General features: G+C 37.1%; 2 protein-coding genes across 2 annotated transcripts in view; one reads left to right on the top strand and one right to left on the bottom strand.

Moving 5' to 3' along the window:
* MYLK4 (myosin light chain kinase family member 4) overlaps nucleotides 1-3,017 on the bottom strand; it is a 104,561-nt gene extending 101,544 nt beyond the window's left edge. Inside the window, exon 1 of the mRNA XM_034429057.3 lies at nucleotides 2,881-3,017. The gene's annotated coding sequence lies outside the window, so the exon portion shown is untranslated. The remainder of the gene's footprint in view (nucleotides 1-2,880) is intronic.
* WRNIP1 (WRN helicase interacting protein 1) overlaps nucleotides 1-19,805 on the top strand; it is a 35,241-nt gene extending 15,436 nt beyond the window's left edge. Inside the window, exons 2-7 of the mRNA XM_034429059.3 lie at nucleotides 1,231-1,422; nucleotides 2,941-3,185; nucleotides 14,584-14,807; nucleotides 15,403-15,558; nucleotides 17,342-17,421; nucleotides 18,735-19,805. Coding sequence (XP_034284950.2) covers nucleotides 1,231-1,422; nucleotides 2,941-3,185; nucleotides 14,584-14,807; nucleotides 15,403-15,558; nucleotides 17,342-17,421; nucleotides 18,735-19,010 — 1,173 coding nt within the window. The 3' untranslated portion in view covers nucleotides 19,011-19,805. The remainder of the gene's footprint in view (nucleotides 1-1,230; nucleotides 1,423-2,940; nucleotides 3,186-14,583; nucleotides 14,808-15,402; nucleotides 15,559-17,341; nucleotides 17,422-18,734) is intronic.
* The last annotated feature ends 239 nt before the right edge of the window (nucleotides 19,806-20,044 follow it).

Genomic DNA, 20,044 nt, shown 5'->3' with positions numbered 1-20,044 from the left:
CTGGGGTTGTCATCACTAAGCAACGCAGTCATAAAAAGTGTGAAGGCAATTCTGGCAGTCCTGGTTGCCATCATTAAATGTGGATTGTGTGGGTCGTTAAGCGAAGACTTTATGTGACTGCAACTTCCAGCTTCCTCCTGGCTTCCCCATTGACTATGGGAATTTAGCAGGGAATGTTGGAAATTGTGATCATTGTGACCATGGGGATAATGTGATGGACAGAACTCAGAGGGCAAGTTGTAAATCCTCCTTGTTGCGCATCATTGCAAGGTTAAATGATCACTGAAGGAGTGTTGGTAACCTACGGACCACCTCTAATGTGTTAAGTGTTGTATTGGCTAATACTTAGAAAACTATTACCCACTTCAGAAATCAAACGTAGTTTTGCAGATGTGGGTACTTGTCAGTAGTGGGTTTCAATTTCAGCCGCTACTGGTTCGCTTGTGGGCCCATGCACGCTGACGTGCGTGCTGCTTCTGCACATGCGCAGATACGTCTAGGCGGGTGGGTGGAGCCTCCTGCCGCTGCCGCTACCGGTTTGCCTGATCCAGGGTGAACCGGTAGCAACCCACCACTGATACTGGTCCACAAGAATAGCACTAAATTGTCTTTGTGTCTGAATGTGCAGATTGCAAAAATATTCAGTAACTGGCAGGCCTTGTAGCTGTGGGTCAGAAATGGCTACTGCAACAAGGATGTAAAAGACCCAGAAGTAAATCACTGTTGTAAACTATGCTGATTTATTAAGAGGGCAAAGCAAAGAGGATAGCATAATTCTCCCTTTAATAAGTTTTAAAAATACTTGCAGCGAATAAATTAGGTTTTTTGTGTTTCTTAAGGCCAATTGATGGCTGAAAGAAATAGCTAAAAGCAACCCATCCCTTTTTCAGATTAATATATTCAGTGAGATAATATGAACCTGCTGTCAAAGGAACCTCTAGAACCCTACTGAGCATGTTCAAGGGCTAAAATAGCTCTTGGAACCCAGCCAGGGGGTAGGAGATCTGTTTTCCTCCCCACTCAACCTCCTGTCTGGATGATAATTCTTTTTTAAGCTTTAAATAGTTTAGGTTTTCTATTTAAGTAACCCCCTTTCCTTTGGAAGGGAAGGAATAATTATATATATATATCCCAATATTTTCTTCATGTCCATATGTTTTCACATAGGTTATTTTCAATTAGTTTTCAGAACAAAATCAACATGCTTGCCTTTTTTTTTCTTCGTTTCAGACAACCTTGGCACATATCATAGCCAGCAGCAGTAAGAAGAATGGAACACGGTTTGTGACACTGTCAGCCACAAGTGCCAAAACCAATGATGTCCGAGATGTAATTTTCCAAGCCCAAAATGAAAAGCGACTCTGCAAGAGGAAGACTATCCTATTTATAGATGAGATACACCGTTTCAATAAGTCCCAACAGGTATTAATTTTTCTATATGAAGTCAGAATATTAGGGTATTGCAGTGAAGTCCTTAAGTGAATATGCTTGAGCAATGGTTTAACTCTGAACGATTGTGATACACCTTTCGTTAATGGGCTCTGGAAATCTATTAAGAGAATTACCCAGTTTTTCTGTATTTGCTCTTCTGAAGCAGAACAAGATGTGAGAGAGTGCCTGGCCCAAGGTCACTTAGTAAGCAAAGCTTTGTGCCAAGGTCTCCCCAGTTCAAGTCTCTACACTTGATCTGTTATATCATACTGGCATAATGCATGTTTACATGCATTTTGCCTTGAGTTTAGAAACTCATTTTAATTGGCATTAAAAATCAGTGCTGATACTTGATACTACCATATTGATGCCGATTGCCGTATTAAGATTTAATATTATTACAGTCTATTTAAAAAGCAAGTTTGGGATTGAGAATTTGGCAACCACTTCCATTTTTAATATACCTTCTTATACCGCTAGGAAAAACCAGAAGCTTCTTTTCTAGCCAAGCAAGGTTATGAAGGGTCAGTCCGACCATTACAGCCATCTTTACTTAGTTTGTTCATGAGTAGAAAATGCTTTTTGGCTTGTAATGTAACTTTTACAATGTTAGTTTTACAACTAAAATAGAATGCTAAAATGTTTTGGAGATGAATTGGTTATGTCATCAAATGACCACATAGGGAGATTTGGAGACTGGAAATGAATACATATCAAAAAATTATATTAAATAATTAAATTATATTTTTAAAATTCTATTAAATAGGGAGTGGATTGCAATGAAATTAGGCTATGGCAAAATTTCCAAACATTCACTGTGTGATATATTGGTTACGTAGGGAAAACCTGGCTAGAAGAAAACACACACACACACACACACACACACACACACACATATATACATACATACATACATACATACATACATACATACATACATATATATGAGATTTCACAGAACTAGGGCTGTAGAACAACTTAGCTTACGTAGGTAAAACCTGGCTAGAAAGAATATGCATCTATCTATCTATCTATCTATCTATCTATCTATCTATCTATCTATCTATCTATCTATATCATCCAAATATACCTGGAGCTTTACAGTCTTTGGACAATCCTTTTGAAAATCAAGGAGACTGATTAAGATTTACCATCACACCCTTAATTTCTCCAAAACAGTGAAACCTATGTTACAAAAACATACTCTCTTCAGTATCCTGCATGATCAAGGTTCTTGTAGCATCATAGAAATGAACCTGGTTTCAATGAATGAACTACTTTATTAGATGCGTAGGCACCAAAGCTAAAGTTCTAAGACTCCAGATGCTTTTCACACACAGTTTTAATTTTTAGCTTGGTGTGGAAATGAGGGCAGAGGGGATTGTCTGCAACACAAACTATTAACAAAGCTGTTACCTTTCTAAGCAGACGAGCTATCAGTATACTCACATGGGATGTCTGCAGTTGTCATTGACTGCGACCAATTGTTTGTTTTCCTCCCATGTCCAGGACACTTTTCTTCCTCACGTTGAGTGTGGAACCATAACCTTGATTGGGGCAACAACAGAAAATCCTTCGTTCCAGGTCAATTCAGCATTGCTGAGTCGGTGTCGCGTTATTGTTCTTGAGAAACTCTCCGTTGAAGCAATGGAAGCTATTCTGATGCGAGCTATCAAGTCCTTAGGGATCCAGGTTCTGAGCCAAGATGAGGAACTCACCAGCTCTATGAATGCCAATAACAGCAAGGACTCTGAGTAAGTATGTTTTGTAGACTGCAACGTGCAACGTGTTAACATACACCACCCAAGGAATCCAGTGACAGATTGCCAAAGCAGAAGGCAGGAAGAACTTATGGAGGGGGGGAGGAGGAAGAATGCAAAAACCAAAGTCTTTTAATAGCAAAGGAAAGGGGTTGTGTTGAACACAAGTAGTAGAAAACAGCAGTGTAAAGCCAAAGTTTAAAAAAAATGAGCCTAATTCTGTAACATCTGCTTTGGCTATTTTACATTTGACAGCAACTGTGTATTGTCTATAGGTTTCTAATCTAATTTCTTTGCAGCAGTTTATTGCAAGTGTATCACAATATTCCAAAATGCTGGCCAGGTCAGCTCTCTCTGGCTTGTTTTGGTTTTGTTGATCAGAATTGCCTTTATATCTTGGGTATTTTATTAAAAAGCGAACAGTGAAAAATGACTATCCCTCATAAGGACACATTGCTGATACTAAGATGCCATCTAACAATTCAAGTAAATATTTAAAATCAGTATAAAGTTGTTTTCAGGTAAAAATATAAAGCCTACCTCATGCTTTCATTTAATATTATTTCAGAAGTTCAGAAGTCTAAATGTTAAGATAAGTGCTATATCAGATTGGAAGCATAGGAAACACCTATGTTTAGAAAATTATATACTACAACTTCTTCAGTGTAAAAGCACATTTATTTTGCCTAGTGAAGCAGGGTCAGGAACACAAGGAACTGTTCACAGGTCTCAAGTATCTATTCCTAGCTTTAAATGCGAATTTCAGTTCATAGGGCACATTTATATTTAAGTCTCACTGGTTCAGCTAATTCTGCTTCAGCTAATTATTTTACTTGTTTTATAACTTGTAAGTTATCCAGAGTCACCCTGTAGGAGTGACAGGCAGCATAAAAGTTTAATAAATAAAATAAACTCCTGTTCATTTTTGGGAGCTTAAACCCAGTAATTTTCTCTTGGTTAGTGCCATTGTCAATTAAAGAAAAGAACACAACTAATTTTGTTTCTACTTGGAAAGCACTTTTGGACTTTGTGCTTGAGGTGGAAAAAAAAATGAAAGTTTTAATTTTAGGTTTTGCTAGTTAGATAGGTTTTCTGTTATAGAAATGGCTGGTACCGTTTACATGATTATATAAAAGTAAAATGTTGAGGTTTTATGTTACTACCTTATTCTGCATCAAAAGGAGTCGGAAGTCAATGTTTTTCTTTGTCTTTTCCCCTTTGCTCTATAGTTTTTCCTCTTCCCCTTTTCCTCTCCTATTTTCCTATTATTTTAATTTTTCTGTGTACTTCCATATTTTATATTTTGAGAAACTAGTAAATACTTTAAAAGTACCATTGCCTTCACAGTAGGTAATGTTAATATTGTCTTAATTAAGTCATATAATGAAGCTTTTTGAAAACAATTGCCTTTTATTCAGTTTTTCTCTAACGATTAAGAAAAATGATATGCTTCTAACTAGACTGCATGATATAGGGGAACAGAGGCATCTTGTCTCCTTATTTAGGATATTGCATTTGTAACATTTTCACATTGCAGCAGGATATAAACACTGGGTTATGGGGCGGAGAAGAAATAACATAATGTCACAGCTGTGATCACAGCGACTTTTTGGCTGAGGTTGGACGCTTTTGTTTCTGAATGGAATGTAGATAGTAGAAACTATTTTTTTCCTCCTCCTGTTCAGGGTTTTGTGTTTCACTATCCATTTTGTGCATGTGTGTATTTCTGTATATATGCTAAATAAATATAATTTTAAATTGGTCATGCCAAGGCTTCAAGCTTTAGGATTGGTGACCTTTGTTACTAGATTATGGCGGTCTCCCAATTAGAGTTCAGTGTAGAAGGTACACATTTTCCCCATATAATTTCTCAAAAGAAAGAAACTTTTAGTGAGCTTGTTGCTGCTGTGAGGTACTTCAGACTGACGAGACCAACATGCTTTATGTCCCATGTGGTGATGCAGTGGTTAGAAAGCAGTATTGCAAGCTAACTCTGCCAACCGCCAGCAGTTTGATCCTGACTGGCTTAAGGTTGACTCAGCCTTCCATCCTTCCGAGATCGGTAAAATGAGGACCCAGATTGTTGGGGGCAATATGCTGACACTGTAAATCGCTTAGAGAGGGATGTAGAGCATTATGAAGCGGTATATAAGTCTAAGTGCTACTGCTATTGCTATGTATATTTATGTTATCCCAGCTCCACCAATTGGGTAAACATGAATAAACTGAAACATGGAAATGTTAACACTCTTACTCAAGGTTATATAATCAGTAAAAGAAAGTGTGTGTTGGGGGGAAGCAGAAGTCTTGAAAAGTACTGCCTCTATCATGAGTGTCCAACCTTTTGGCTTGCCTGGGCAGTAGTATTAAAAACATTGGAGTTTTTTAAGATGAGATTGGACAACTATTTGTCTAAAATAGTATAGAGTTGGGCTAGAAGTCTTCCAATGTTCCTTCCAACTCTGTTATTCTGTTATTCTGCATTGAATGAAGAGGAATTGTCTTGGGACACATATAAAATATATTGTTTTATAATATTAAATCACATAATGTTAAAAGTTTACGATCTTGGAGGACCACATTACTAGCTGTCCAGGGCTGCACATGGTCCATAGACTGTGAGTTGGACACCCTGGTCTGTATGATAAAGCAGCTGTATCATATGACTTCATTGTACAATTCTGTAGTGTTTAAAAGTCTTATCATATTATCCTATTAGATTATGTGTTTAGCTGACAAGGTTTACATTTGAAGGGCTTTTTGAACTAATACTTGGCCTTCAAGCATCACAGCAGCACGTTGGAATGAAGTTACGGAAAGTTGGCAGCTGTACCATTGCTATTATATCCAAAGGAGTCCTCATTTGTAGTCACGGTACATTACTGTAAGGTACATAATGTTGGCTGCATGTAATACCAAATCAATTTTTTTTTTTGCAAGTTTCACAGTGTATTCCCTTGGCTCTTGTAAATAGATGAAATGGTCTTCCAGGAGTTTTCATATTTTTCTAAATGTTAATTTTATTGTGGTTTAAACTTTGTTGGTGATGCATTGGGATCTGGCAAGCCCCCCCCCCCCTTGAATAAGAGCCTTGGTGGCGCAGCAGACTAAAGTGCTGTTAAGTAGTACCAGCTACCTGCAATTACTGCAAATTCAAATCTCACCAGGCTCAAGGTTGACTCAGCCTTCCATCCTTTCGAGGTAGGTAAAATGAGGACCCGGATTGTGGGGGCACTTTGTATAAAAAAGAACACCGCTTAGGGGGGGCCGAAAGCCCTACTAAAGTATATACAAAAGTATGAATGCTATTGCTTAATGCATTGTAAGCCACCCTGAGTCTCCGGAGAAAGGCGGCATATAAATCGAATCAATCAATCAATCAATCAATCAATCAATCAATAAACAACCAGAAGACTTTAAAAAACTGGCTCTTCTCTCAAGCATTGGAATACGGTGAGATGGGATCACAGCAATTACAATTGTGGATCAGTTAGGGATCCACAATTGCTGCTTGGGGCACCAGCATTCATGTTTTGATTTTTTGTGTGTATTAGTTTTACTATTCAGGTGGGTTTTACTTTGTTAGCCACCCCGAGTTGTGGTGTATAAGATAGGCAGATAGTGAGATAGATAGACCACATTTATTTAATCAAATAGCTCAGCAGTATTCACTGTATTTATTCATTGCCTATCCTTTCCTCAGAAAACCTAACAGAAGCAAATTCTGCTACACACAATCCCAAATGTCGTGATGGAAATAAATTATATGAATAGAATCAAACTACATAGATTCAGTTCTTTTTTTAGTCTGCTTCATTCTTAAGAAACATGGTTTTAAAACACTGGGGTGATTCAGATGAGGAAATTATTGTTAAGAAATAATTGTGGGAAACTGGGGCAAAATTTTCATGATGATGGGAAGAAAACAGAGGAAATGCTTGCCAGGACATGTCCTCAATATGTTTTTTACTGATGTCACAGTATATTGGGATATTTTACTAGATATTTTTTTTTAGCAGTGTCATTTTATTATTGTCTGGATTTACCATATTTTTCGGAGTATAAGACGCTCCGGACTATAAGACGCACCTACTTTTTTTAGTGAGGAAAACAAGAAAAAGAAATCTGCCTCTGCTCCTAGCAATTTTGCCTCGTTACAGCAAATAGCCTGCTTTACTTTCATTTTTGTTTTCAGCATAGCTTGATTAGCATAAGAAAAAAAAAATCTGCTCCCAGCAATTTACCTCCTTGCAGCAAGCAGCAGAGGCCTGCTGAGAGTCAGAAGACGAAGCCAATCAAGTTGTGCTAATTAGGCTGTGCTGAAGCTGAAACGAGCTGTTTCTTCTTCCTGCTTGCTGCAAGGAGGTAAACTGCTGGGAGGCAGAGGCCAAAGGGTGGGGGCCAGTGGGTGGGCGGGGCTACATTTGGTGTATAAAGATGCACCTAAATTTTCACCCCCTTTTATACTCCGAAAAATACGGTATATTATAAACAGCCATAGCCTGGTTTGACTGGGAACAATTAATAGAAATGCAAAAAAGTAAAGAAATACATGGCCAGAAGTTAAACTTCTAAGCCTTCAGAGAAGACTAACATAAGTATCCTCTCTACAATATAAAGGCTAGGAAGTTGTGTGGTGTAAGCATCCAACTCTCATACGGTTGTACCCATAAGATGCAACACTATTGTCTGCAATGTATACATCACAATCAACATTCACTTTGTAGTGGATATCTCAGAATATAAGGTGGGATAGAAAAAAATTAGAGGCAGGGAAGTTATATACATTAAAGAAGTCTTATAATGAAAAGAATCAGACCTGACAAAGGAGACAGAAATAATGCAGTATTTGTGTATGGAGCTTGGTTGTTAAAAATATGTTTCAAAATCTTTGTTCCTGGGCAATTCACAGTGAGATTTTTTTGTGGGGGTCTATGTCTTAATGAGGTCAATCTGCAAATTAGTTAAATGTAGCAGACATGACAAAGAACAGAAACTATAAGAGGAAAAATTATTTATACAGAGGAAGGACTAAGTTCTACTGAACTATATATCAAATTTCAGAGTGGGCCTAAATATATATTCTTTTAATTTAATTTAATTTAATTTAATTTAATTAATATGCCGCCTCTCTCCGAAGACTCAGGACAGCTCACAATATATTTAAAAAATCATTATAAAAAGACATTGAAAAATTAAAAACATTAAAAACTCATTCACACCATTCATGGCCGGATCTTACCAGATCACAAGAGCGAGATCAACGGCCCCAGGCTGCCGGAATGTTAAGATCTTCTGTAAGGATTTGATCATAAAGCTCTGTGGTTGATTTTTGTGCAATAATTGTTTTGTAGGGCCGAGCTATACCTATCCATGGTAGGTATCCGTTTTCAGCACAGGCCTCCTCTAGACAACCAGAAATGCTCCATGATTTATCTCCTGAAGCTCCTTCCTCCTAGCTAGTTTCTGAATTCAAACAGGAGAAACAATGTTAACAAGAAAACGGTAACAATGGTAGGCACAGAAAGAGCATGGCATTAAACTCTTTTGCAATAAAAATCATCACTCTTCTTCATCTATTTGCTATCAAGATATTGTGAAAGCCCTGGGCCAATGATTATCTGAATGAATCACTGCAGTTGTTAAATTGGTCACACAGTTGTTAAGTGAATTTGGTTTCCCCATTGACTTTGCTTATATAAAAGTTGTAAAAAGTGATCACATGACTCCGGGACACTGCAACTGTCATAAATGTGAGTCAGTTGTCAAGCATCTGAATGTAAATCTCATGACCATGGTAATGCTGAAATGGTCATCAGTGTGAAAAATGGTCATAAGTCATTTTTTTTAGTGCCATTGTAACTTTGAATGGTCATTAAGTGAACTGTTGTAAGTTAAGGACTATGTACTATGGTAATACACACTAAAGGTAAGCATTACAAACTACAGATAATTATTTATATTGCTCAACAGTATGTGAAGACAGATATAAATAACCATTACTTCTGTGGCAATCATTGATGTATCTTTATTCATTGAAAATTTTATTCCTTTAGGCGAATGTTGGTGCATTAGCTGTATTTTTCCTACCGGTATCTTTTTAGTTGACATTCCACTCGGAGGTCAGCCAGTGCTAGGTCCTAGGGTGTTCTCTCTGTCTCTGTGTATATTTTTGTCTCTAGGTATCACTGGTTACAGAGTATAAACATCAAGACTTGGTGTTCAAGACGTCCTATGTTTAATTTTGGAAACTGGCAAAAATACCCAATTGTGCAATTGTGAAAGCCGAGAGTGGGGAAAATCTCAACGGTAGTTGGGAACTAAATTAGATTAATGCCTTAGCAATTGTTATTTGCATAGGTAGAAAGAGTTGAAGTAGAGTTTTAAATTATAATAAAGCTTCATATTTATGTTAGGTTTGTTGAGAAAGTCTTTTGAGTTTTAAAACTTTCAGAATGTTGTGTCCCATAGGGTTACCTTATATCTTATTTATTTTTAACAAACATTGTATAGTAGGGAATCAGAAATTTATATATTTATATTACCATATCCAAATGTTGAGCAGTTTTTCTTTTAGTGGGAGCTGGGAAATGGCGAGCATGATTTCTAGATTGAGATCAACAAGTTAACATCTACAGGATAGTATGGAAGCAATTAAAATGTTCCTTTAGATCAGGGCTGTCAAACTCCCTTCGTCACAGCAGCATCACGTGATGTATGGGGACTTCTTTTCCCTTCCCTAAACGGTATGGGCATGGCCAATGCGTGATGCATCCAGCTTGCAGGCTGCGAGTTTGACAGGCCTGCTTTAGATGGTTTTGCCTTTACACCTGTAGTAAAGATGTATCTGCAAGTGCCTTGCTTTTCTTTTTATTATGTATCTTGATATTTTTACAAATTTTTCTATAGAACATAAACCAGATAAGAAAATACAACTAGATGAGCTAAATCTAATTTATTGTAAGGTACATTAACAGAATCTTGCAAATCTGGGAGTACAAAGCTTGGCCCTACCGCTTTTAACTGCTTGATCCATTAGGGTGGGTCCTTCTTAAGTTTGTTTCTCTGGCCATTAAGCTACTGGCGGCTTCTGCTTCCTCAATGTTATTCCCAAATTCCATTACATCATGCCCATAAAGAGAAGCATCAAAATTCAGAGGCTAAGCTTTTTCTTTTGTATGAATAAGTTATCAGATGTATTCCTTAATATCTCCATTTAAAAGTATCTCCATTAGTGACTTCCAAAAGATTTTAATATTGCCTTCTACAGTTGCTCATAATTTTTATCCTCCAAGTTCTCCCAGCTGTCTGTCTCTTCTTGATTAACCAAAGTCGTAGCCACTAATGTTCCTGTAAGGTTCAAGAACCATAAAATTATCTTTCCAGATCCCTAGAAGACAACTCAGTGCAAAATCCGGAACATCAGTACAAAAACTTGAAAAATAATTTTGCCAATTAGTGTAGTTACTGTTTTACAGTTGCATATGCATTTTGAGTTCAGACCAAAGAGATGAAGATCCCTTTTGGATTTATTTGTTTATTATTTTGCAAGAACTTTTAAGTTCAAACTTTTAACTGACTCATTTCTGTTTTTAACTTTTTAAAAATTTGGCTTTAATTTCAGACGAGCGCTGTGACCTGATCTTTACTTGCTCAGCTCACTTTGCCTTTAAAAATAACTTTTTAGTCAGCTTCAGCTCATTTACAAACTTAGTGGCATGTATGAGATAGCAAATGGACTGCAGCCTAATAATCTGCAGAAGCGATATGAAGCAAGTAGAAAAATTTCATTTTGGCAAAGTGCTTTTGTGTTTAATACCATGGGAGCTGCTATATTTTTTCCTAAATCACATGGGAAGATACTGCATAAGAGAGCTGTTTCAAGAAGCTTGATGGTCAGTGAAGACCATAAATATATCTGAATTGAAAGTAAAATAAGAAGCAGCTATTATATAATATTTCTTGGCCAGCCATGATTTAAAGCTATTTTATATATTGTCAGGGATGAGAAAAGTGGATTGGCCAGCTCTTAGTTACTGATAATTTAGCATATCATATTAACACAGACATCTCAGAAGTGATATGAATTATTGTCTTTTAGGAAAAAAGATATGTGAAGTAATACTAGGTGTTTTGGCTATTCTGCAGGATGACTCAAATCTGCAGGGAGCTGTATCTTCTTATGAGAAAATATAGTTATCTTCTGGCAAATATTGTGCATTGCCAGATGCCATGCATTTTATATTTAATACAATTATTTGTATTTGAGAATAGAAATACAAATATCTTTATAAACACAAATACCTTTGAGAATACAAAGATGAAATATAAATGTTCTAAATTAGGTGGCTTACAAATAACAATTTTAAAATTGCACACACACGTATATATGCTTTCCTTGTCATATACATATATACATCAAGGGGTTCTTCCCATAGAGCATAATGGTTCCTGTTTTATTTTGGAAGAGGAACAATCCTGCTGGAGCAGGTTTTCTAATCTTTATCTACTTGCTCCCCATGATACATTTGGTGGAAGAGACCCATGTGTATGTGATAAATAAGAGCAGGATTTGCAGATAAAGCTGTGGACTTATTCCTCTTGTAGGCTTCAATCCTGCAGAGAAAAAGATTAACGCAGAATGTTCACATATGCAGTTGTTCCCCTAAATCTGCAACTGATGTGATAGAGTCAAATATAGATTTGAATTTTTGGTTGTCCTTTCATATAATATTCACCAGAAAGATAACTACGGGTAGTTGTTTCTACAGAACTAATGAACTAAATATGTTAAACTGACACATATTGAAGAGAAGGAAAAAAGCTGTTCTGTCTTAATGTATGGCAAGTTGTAGTGGCTGCTGAGTGACCCCAGAAAAAGTAGCAGCTGTTTTAAGGAGTTACAAACTCTATGAGGGCTTCCCACTTCCTCCAGAGCACTTTTTGCCTTTGAATTCAAAGCTCTTCACAGCCCTAGAATATTCCTGCTATTTTATCATTGTGCTTCTTGTGTGATAAGCCACCTCAGAAGCGGCCATTTTATAAAGAACTGAACATAGGCAGTCCTTGGTTAACAAATACAATTGGGATAGAAATTCCATCACTAAGCAACACGGCTCTTAAACTAAAACATGATCATGATTGGCTTTACGACCTCACTTCCACCACGGTCATTAAGCAAATCACCCATGGATGCTAAACATTTATTAAGACATCAAGTGGCTGAAACTTGCCATTTTAGTGCCAGTTTCTCCAATGATGCTGTAATGGTCATAAATACTGGCTGACTGAGGAGCATCACGACAGTCCAGCAGTCATAAGTGCAAGGATTAGTTGTCAAGTTACTTTTTTCAGCACCGTCATAACTTCAAATGGTCAGCAAACAGGGTGGTTGGTAAGCAAGGACTACCTGTAAATAGAATTTAAGAATAGACTTAAGAATAGGGTTAGATGTGGTAAGATGAGCGGGAAATAAATTTTATATATTAAATAAATAGACTGCTTGTCCATTCAAAGACTTATTCATGTATAGAGTTGGGATTTTTTTCTGGTAAGGTATTATGTGATCAGGTAAAGGGATTTCTAGAGCGGATGAAAATAAAAAGGGGTGGGAGAGGGGAACAGAAGCAAGAACAACAATATCAGTTTTAAATAGCTAATTTTATTTTTTATTTATTTTATGTGTATTGTGCCTTCAATTTGTACAATTTAAGATGGTATAAAATACTTAACTCCTCCGTCCTCCTATTTTCCCCACAACAACACTGTTGTGGAGGGGAGGTTGGTTTGAGACAAAGTGACTGCTGCAGAGTCCTCCAGATGGCTTCCATGCCTAGAACTCAAAGGTTCTGGGTTAGTATTCCAGCACCAGAACCATTACATCAAACTGGTGTGGGTATTGCATCCCAACCAACAGCTCTAGTTGCTTGTGATCCGTTGACATTCTTCCAAGTGTGAATTGCAGATCTTCTGGCAATCCTGGGTTCATTTGCAATGCCAGCACTAAAGATACTATCCCTGTCATGGGATTAGATTTGGTGCTGCTCTGAATAACAGTGGCTTTGTCTTCAATCCGCCTAGCAAAAAATTCATAGCAGCCTGGAAGGAGTCCTTCTGACTCACCATAACCGAGAAGAGATCAGAAAGTCTTAAACAAGGCCACTGGATGGCAGTCTACAAACACAGTAAGGATGGAGAGATATTGATACTGCCTCGGTTACCACCAAGATGTAATCTGAATAGGGACTCCTACTTGTGTTTGTTTGTATTCATGGCTAGTCTTTCACCAGTGTTGCTCTAAGTATCTCTTCTGTTGCTTCACCTCCCATAGCTCTTTAGTTAATCAAGGAGCATTCCTTGGATCAGCATCCAGAGAGAGGCTGTTTGGCAGGACTCTGTTGCCTTTGTCAGTATTGTTTCTGTATTTTAGAGAGCTACTGGGCATTTGAGATGCCCAGCAGATTGTTGGAAAAATCCCAAGTGCCCAGTCAAAACACACAGGCAGCTGGCACAGCCCTTCTTAATCAGTTCTTCTTCCCTGTAGAAGTCAGTATTGTCCATTAGTTTCATAGTGACCAGTAAATGCTCTGATCATGACAAAGGATAATGTCCTTCAACTTCAGATCCTGCTACAAGAATGTACAAGTATGTAATCTTTACAAAATTTATTAATTTTATTTGCTGCCATTGAAAATCTTCATTTTAGGATGATTTTTAAATTTTCTTGATAGTTTTGATTTTGAACGATTTAATGATTTGTTTCATTTTAAAACAAGAGAACATGGTTATTAGGTGGCATCATTTATGCTGATGTTTCCGTTCCTTCTAAAAGAGATCAAACAGGTTGACCTCCTTAGTGGGCATTTATTTGTCTGCGTGCAGGGAAAGAGAGGTAAATCAAGGTTTTCTGTTGTAACTACAGCTTGATGTTTACTTACTTAGCTTTTTGTCTTTGTTTCTATTTGACAGAATAAATAAAGCAGTTAATGGTGTTAGTTCTGTTTCAGTTCAGGGCAAAATATGGTTCAAACTTCAATTTTTAGTATGGGTTTGCAATGATTCCCTAACCTGGTTTGAATGTGACCCTGTATACATTAAAGTTTACCATCACTTTATCTTCTGTTTGTTATCAAATGACAAAGAAGGACTCAGAAGAATGTTTAACATCACCACGGTATATATTTTTAACATTATAATGTCAAAACCAAGGAGACAGATGACATATTCTTTGTAAAGCCTCTGTGATATTTGGAATAATTTCATGAGGTTAAAACTGTGGTCTATTTCGCTTTCATGTCCAAGTAAAGAAAGGTGGCTTTATGAACAAACAATGTGTAATGAACTCAGATGTTCCATCCTGATGAGAAGTAATGAGTTAACGTTTTTATTTCAGGTTATGTCTATGCATTGAAAGAAGAGCAATAAACACTCTTGCCTATCTTTGTGATGGTGATGCAAGGACTGGGTTAAATGGGCTCCAGATGGCTGTCCAGGCAAGATTAACCAACCCCTCCCATCAGAATAACAACCATGAGTGTTCTGCTAAACGAGTGGTCATTACAGAAGATCATGTGAAGGAAGGACTCCAGCGATCCCACATTTTGTATGACCGAGCTGGTGAGTGTCAAATATAACAGCCCTTATGCCAGTATTGGGAAGGAAATCAGATACTTGAGTTAGCTGTGCACTTCTGTAGAATTGCTTTTGTATATATTTTCTCTATCAAGGGAATCATAACTTCATGTAGATGTCCCTCTTATCACTGGATGGTGAACTAAGTTTAGAAACAATACACAATATAAATGAGCATTAAATAATTATGCAATATTATAATGTTCTATGTCACCAATACAATATAATGTAAAACGTTTCATGTAATGCCCCACAAGAAGCAGCTTGAAGCTGGGAACAAAAAAACATGCAGCTGTGTTTTTGTCCCCAGTTACTTTGAAGAATGCAACTTTCATCTCTCTTTAAAGGTAAAAGGACCCAGATTGTTGGGGACAATATGCTGACTCTGTAAACTGCTTAGAGAGGTCTATAAAGCACTGTGAGTGGTGTATAAGTCTAAGTGCTATTGCTATTACTAATACAGGCATGTTGAAATTAATATACGCCTTGGAAAAATAAGCATTTCAATTGGAGTGCCTCTGCTACTCAGATGCATTGGATGATCTAAGCATTGTGTGGCTTTTGGTCTGTTTCTCAATAGGCGAAGAGCATTATAACTGCATCTCTGCACTTCATAAATCTATGCGTGGCTCTGACGAAAATGCTTCCCTTTACTGGCTGGCCCGAATGCTTGAAGGGGGTGAGGATCCACTGTATGTGGCAAGAAGGTTGGTAAGGTTTGCAAGTGAGGATATAGGTGAGTAACTCAAGAGAACATGGGTTTCTATGGGCAGTTTCGCCTAGCTAGCCCCTGGACCCTTATAGCCACTCTAATAGTTTTATCACCAACGCTGCACTCGGTCCCCCATGCTGCCAACCAGCTTTTACTTCGAATGTGAAAGTAACAGTCATTCTCCTTCTTACAATATAGGGCAAGTGGGAAAACCTGCCTCCAGGGCAATGATGAAGGAGCAGGTGGCAGTTTTTGAGATATTTGATCCAGAACCAGAGTTTGGCTAGAAGTCAATCAGCTCAGTTTTTGAGAATTGCAGTTCTAATATATCAGGAGAAGTTCAGAGTATAATAGGCAACATTATACCGTTTGGAGTCATCTGTTTAATAAATATCATTATGAAAGGGTATTTGGCTCATTGAAACTGGAAATGTGCTTGCCTGTGCATCAGCTCATGAATGTACAAACTTACTGAATGGAGGTATGGCTCCCAAACTATGATGAATTTGTCTAGCACAGGGTTTTAGATGACGAATATGGATTTATCCAATATCAAAACCAGTTGACTAACTGATATTCTAATGCTTAACTTGAATGACAGAAATCTTTGCAGCCTGAGTCCCTCCATATTGCAGTGCTATTTTTTCCAGATATAGACAGGCAGAGTTGGGCTAAAGTCCCTATTTCACTATTCATCAAACAATGCCTTTATATAGTATTTAACATACATGAAATATTTTTCCGGTAGTTTCATTACTTTGGTAGCCTTTTGACAAGATGTCCATTTCACCATTGATCTCTGGTTGAGGGAAAGAGGTCAAAATGAACAAAAAATATCTACCTGTTGTCCTGTTGTTCACTTGTTCACTTGGCTTGAAAAGAGTAAAACTAGGGTACACCATTTAAAACCAGAGATTGGTGTGCAACAACTAACCATTGGTTGAAAGTCATTTTTGTCTCAGTCACTCTGGTGCCCCTCATGTACTAATAGCTTCCCATCCAGCTTCCTTCTAGTTTATCCCCAGAAGTGCTTTATTCCTTGGGCTAAAAGTGAGCTGCAAAGGCTTATGAGCCAATTATATAGGAAGATACTCCCTCTTTCCCTAGTGGAATAAGAAACTGAGTCATTTGTCCTAAAGAGAAACCAATGTTCGTATCTTCTTTCTTTGATATTAATGATACAAAGGAGAATATTTATGAAAGCAAATTTTAATATGTTGCCATTGGCGGTTTTACCAGATAAATATATTCTGTTGATTTATTCATCAAACTTCTAGACTGCCAACTTAAAAAAAACAACCACCCATGAAATAATAACTGTCGGTGCTGCCAACCAGTTTTTACTTTGAAAGTGAAAGTAACAGCCATTCTCCTCCTTACATTAGAGGGCAAGTGGGAAAACCTGCCTCCAGGGCAACAATGAAGGAGCAGGTGACAGTTTTTGAGATATTTGATCTAGAACCAGTTCTAGATAACAGGAGAAACAGACCATCTTACTACACCTCCTTCCCCCAGTGTCCAGCCCAACCATCCAAATCCAAGCTTAGGAGAAAATCTAGGGTTTTAAAGATCAGTTTAAGGCAGATGCCATTAGAATCTCTAAAGGACAGATGGAGCAACTGAAGGCCTACCTCTTGGGTCCTAATTATTGACTTTACTTAATCAATGAGGTCTGAAGGAAGCCAAGTCTTTTGAAACACATAGAACAAGCAGTCCCTCAAATAGAAAGGCCCTGTGCCAAGTAGGGGTTTACTTGAGTCGACTTGATGTATCGTATTATTGATTAGAATATAAAATTTCGTTATAGGATTGGCAGATCCCTTGGCCTTACCTCAAGCTGTGGCTGCTTATCAAGGTTGCCACTTTATTGGCATGCCGGAGTGTGAGGTAATATAATTTATAAACAACCAATATCAGAACTTCTAAATGTTACTCTTTCTTCTACAGGTAGTCCTCAATTTGAAACCATTCATTTAGTGACTGTTCAAAGTTACAGTGGCACTGAAAAAAGGGACTTATAACCAGTCCTCATATTTATGTCCATTGCAGCATTCCCTAGTCACATGAACAAAATTCAGGTGCTTGGTATTTACAATGATTGCAATGTCCCAGGGTTATGTGATTGCTATTTGCAATCTTCCCAGCTGACTTCTAGCAAGCAGAGTCAATAAAGGAAGCTTAATGTGATTCATTTAACAGCTCCAGTGATTTACTTAACAACCATGGCAAAAATGTCATAAAATCGGGCACGATTTACTTCACATCTATCTTGATTAACAATGGAAATTTTGGTCCTAGTTATGGTTATAAATCGAGGACTACCTGTACAGTAATTGTGCTTCCTTCTATTGTATATAATTACTAAACTATATAACTAGTATTGTAACCTTGTATGTTTTTCCTAGGAATATATGCCATCGAGTTCAATTTACGAGGTACAAAAGCTAACATTCCAAGAATGGAATGTTCCAGAAAACTCTGGAAACAGTCATTCCTCTGATTCATGGCAATCATTCCAAAAATGTTTTAGTAATTTCAAAAGTTAATTATTCTGAACCAGAAACAATTTGTAGTATTCAAAGACTGGACCAGGTACAGATTTTCACAATCTAGAATAGTATAACTAGTCCAGAAAAAAAAACAAACAGAATATTCCTAATATTGATGAAATGTTCCATTCCTGGAATGTTAAATTTTGCACATTCAGCATTTACTTTGCTCATACAATTATGTTTTGCAAACATAGGCCCTTTCTTCCTGCCATTCTGTCAATTCCATCTGTTCAATAAAATGTAATCATACTCTCCAATGTCAAGAGTTTAGTAACTAGTCCTCGACTTACGACCACAATTGAGCCCAAAATTTACGTTGTTAAGTGAGACAGTTAAGTGAATTTTGCCCCCATTTTACAACCTTTCTTGCCACAGTTGTTAAGTGAATCTGGTTCCCCATTGACTTCGCTTGTCAGGAGGTTGCAAAACAGGATCATATGACCCCCTAGACACTGCAACCGTCATAAATATGAGTCAGTTGCCAAGCATTTGAATTTTGATCACATGATCATGGAGATGCTGCAATGTGTGAAAAGCATTCAGAAGTAATTTTTTGTAGTGCTGTTGTAATTTCGAAAGGTCACTAAAAGGAGGACTATCTGCACTTTCCCTTGCTTCTTTAATTGTCCCTTTCTTTTTGTTCAATAGGTCTTACTGGCGCAGTGTGTAGTCTATTTTTCCAGAGCACCAAAGTCTATTGAAGTGTACAGTGCTTACAGTAATGTGAAATCATGCCTAAGGGACCACCAAGGACCACTTCCGCCTGTGCCTTTGCATTTGCGGAATGCACCAACCAAGCTCATGAAAAATTTAGGTTATGGTAAAGGTTATAAATACAATCCTATGTACAAGACTCCTGTAGAACAAGAATATCTGCCTGAAGAGTTGAAAGGGATTGATTTTTTTACCCGAAGCAAAATTTGATGGAACACCTGTATTGTCATACGCGATTCATAATAATCCTGTAACATTTTTTTTAAAAGTTCATTTCAGTTTTAAGAAAAAGTATATTTCCCGGCTAGCCATATTAAACTGATAGCCTCAATCTGGGATGCCTACCTTTTTGTATTAAATAACATGTATTCAATCATCTTTGGTACAAATAAAACAATTTTGTGGATATTCTACTGTTCCAATTTGAGACAAAAAGCTGCTCAGCACAGATATAAATATACGCATTAATGTTGTCAGAGGTTCCTTAAAGAAACTACACCTTTTCTACACTACTTGTGTAGTCAGATGAAAATATGTGTTCTATTTAAGGAACTGCTCCTTTTCCACTTGAAGTCCAAATAGCTGCACATTCCTAAACCATTTTATACTGCAAAGAATATTTTATTGCATATTTTATGCAAAATGTAAGAATTGTGTGATAACCTTGGATAAAATACATATTATATAGGTAAAGAACAACTAAAATCATTTGATTTAATCAAGGATATGAAGAGCATTATTTCAAAAATATAAAAAATAAGAATTGCCCATCTTAGCTAATATTAGGCTTTTTCAATGGGACTAATATAAGTATATATTTAATACAATCCATAGAATTTAGAAAGGTCTAATTTTGACTTGTGTCCTTGATTGGAGCTTGATTTATTCCAGTCTATAAAGATATACTGCATTTGCACCTTAAACTGAAAAAAAAACTCCTTATAATTGAAATGTAACTTGAGAAAATATTTTTGAAACTGTGAAAATAAAGTTAATTTACAACCATCGCTGTTTCCATTTTATAATTGGAAATTATAATAATAATAATAATATAACTAAAAGACTTCAGTTATAATATTGTAAGCACTCTGTTGTTTGGTGTGAAATCTTATACTGTATTCCTGAGATTTCGTTTTGCTAGCCTGGAGCTCCATCTGTAGATAGTTGTAAGAGGCGGGGAATGGGCTGGGAAGGGAAGGGAAGGGAAAGTAGTCATAAAGGCAAAATCATTGGCACCTTAGGAG

This window comes from Pantherophis guttatus, chromosome 3, assembly GCF_059756535.1.
Source record: "Pantherophis guttatus breed Tessera chromosome 3, ASM5975653v1, whole genome shotgun sequence".
In the NCBI taxonomy this organism is placed as follows: domain Eukaryota; kingdom Metazoa; phylum Chordata; class Lepidosauria; order Squamata; family Colubridae; genus Pantherophis; species Pantherophis guttatus.
Note: the sequence above shows the minus strand (reverse complement) of the source record. Positions and strands in the feature narration are given on the sequence as shown.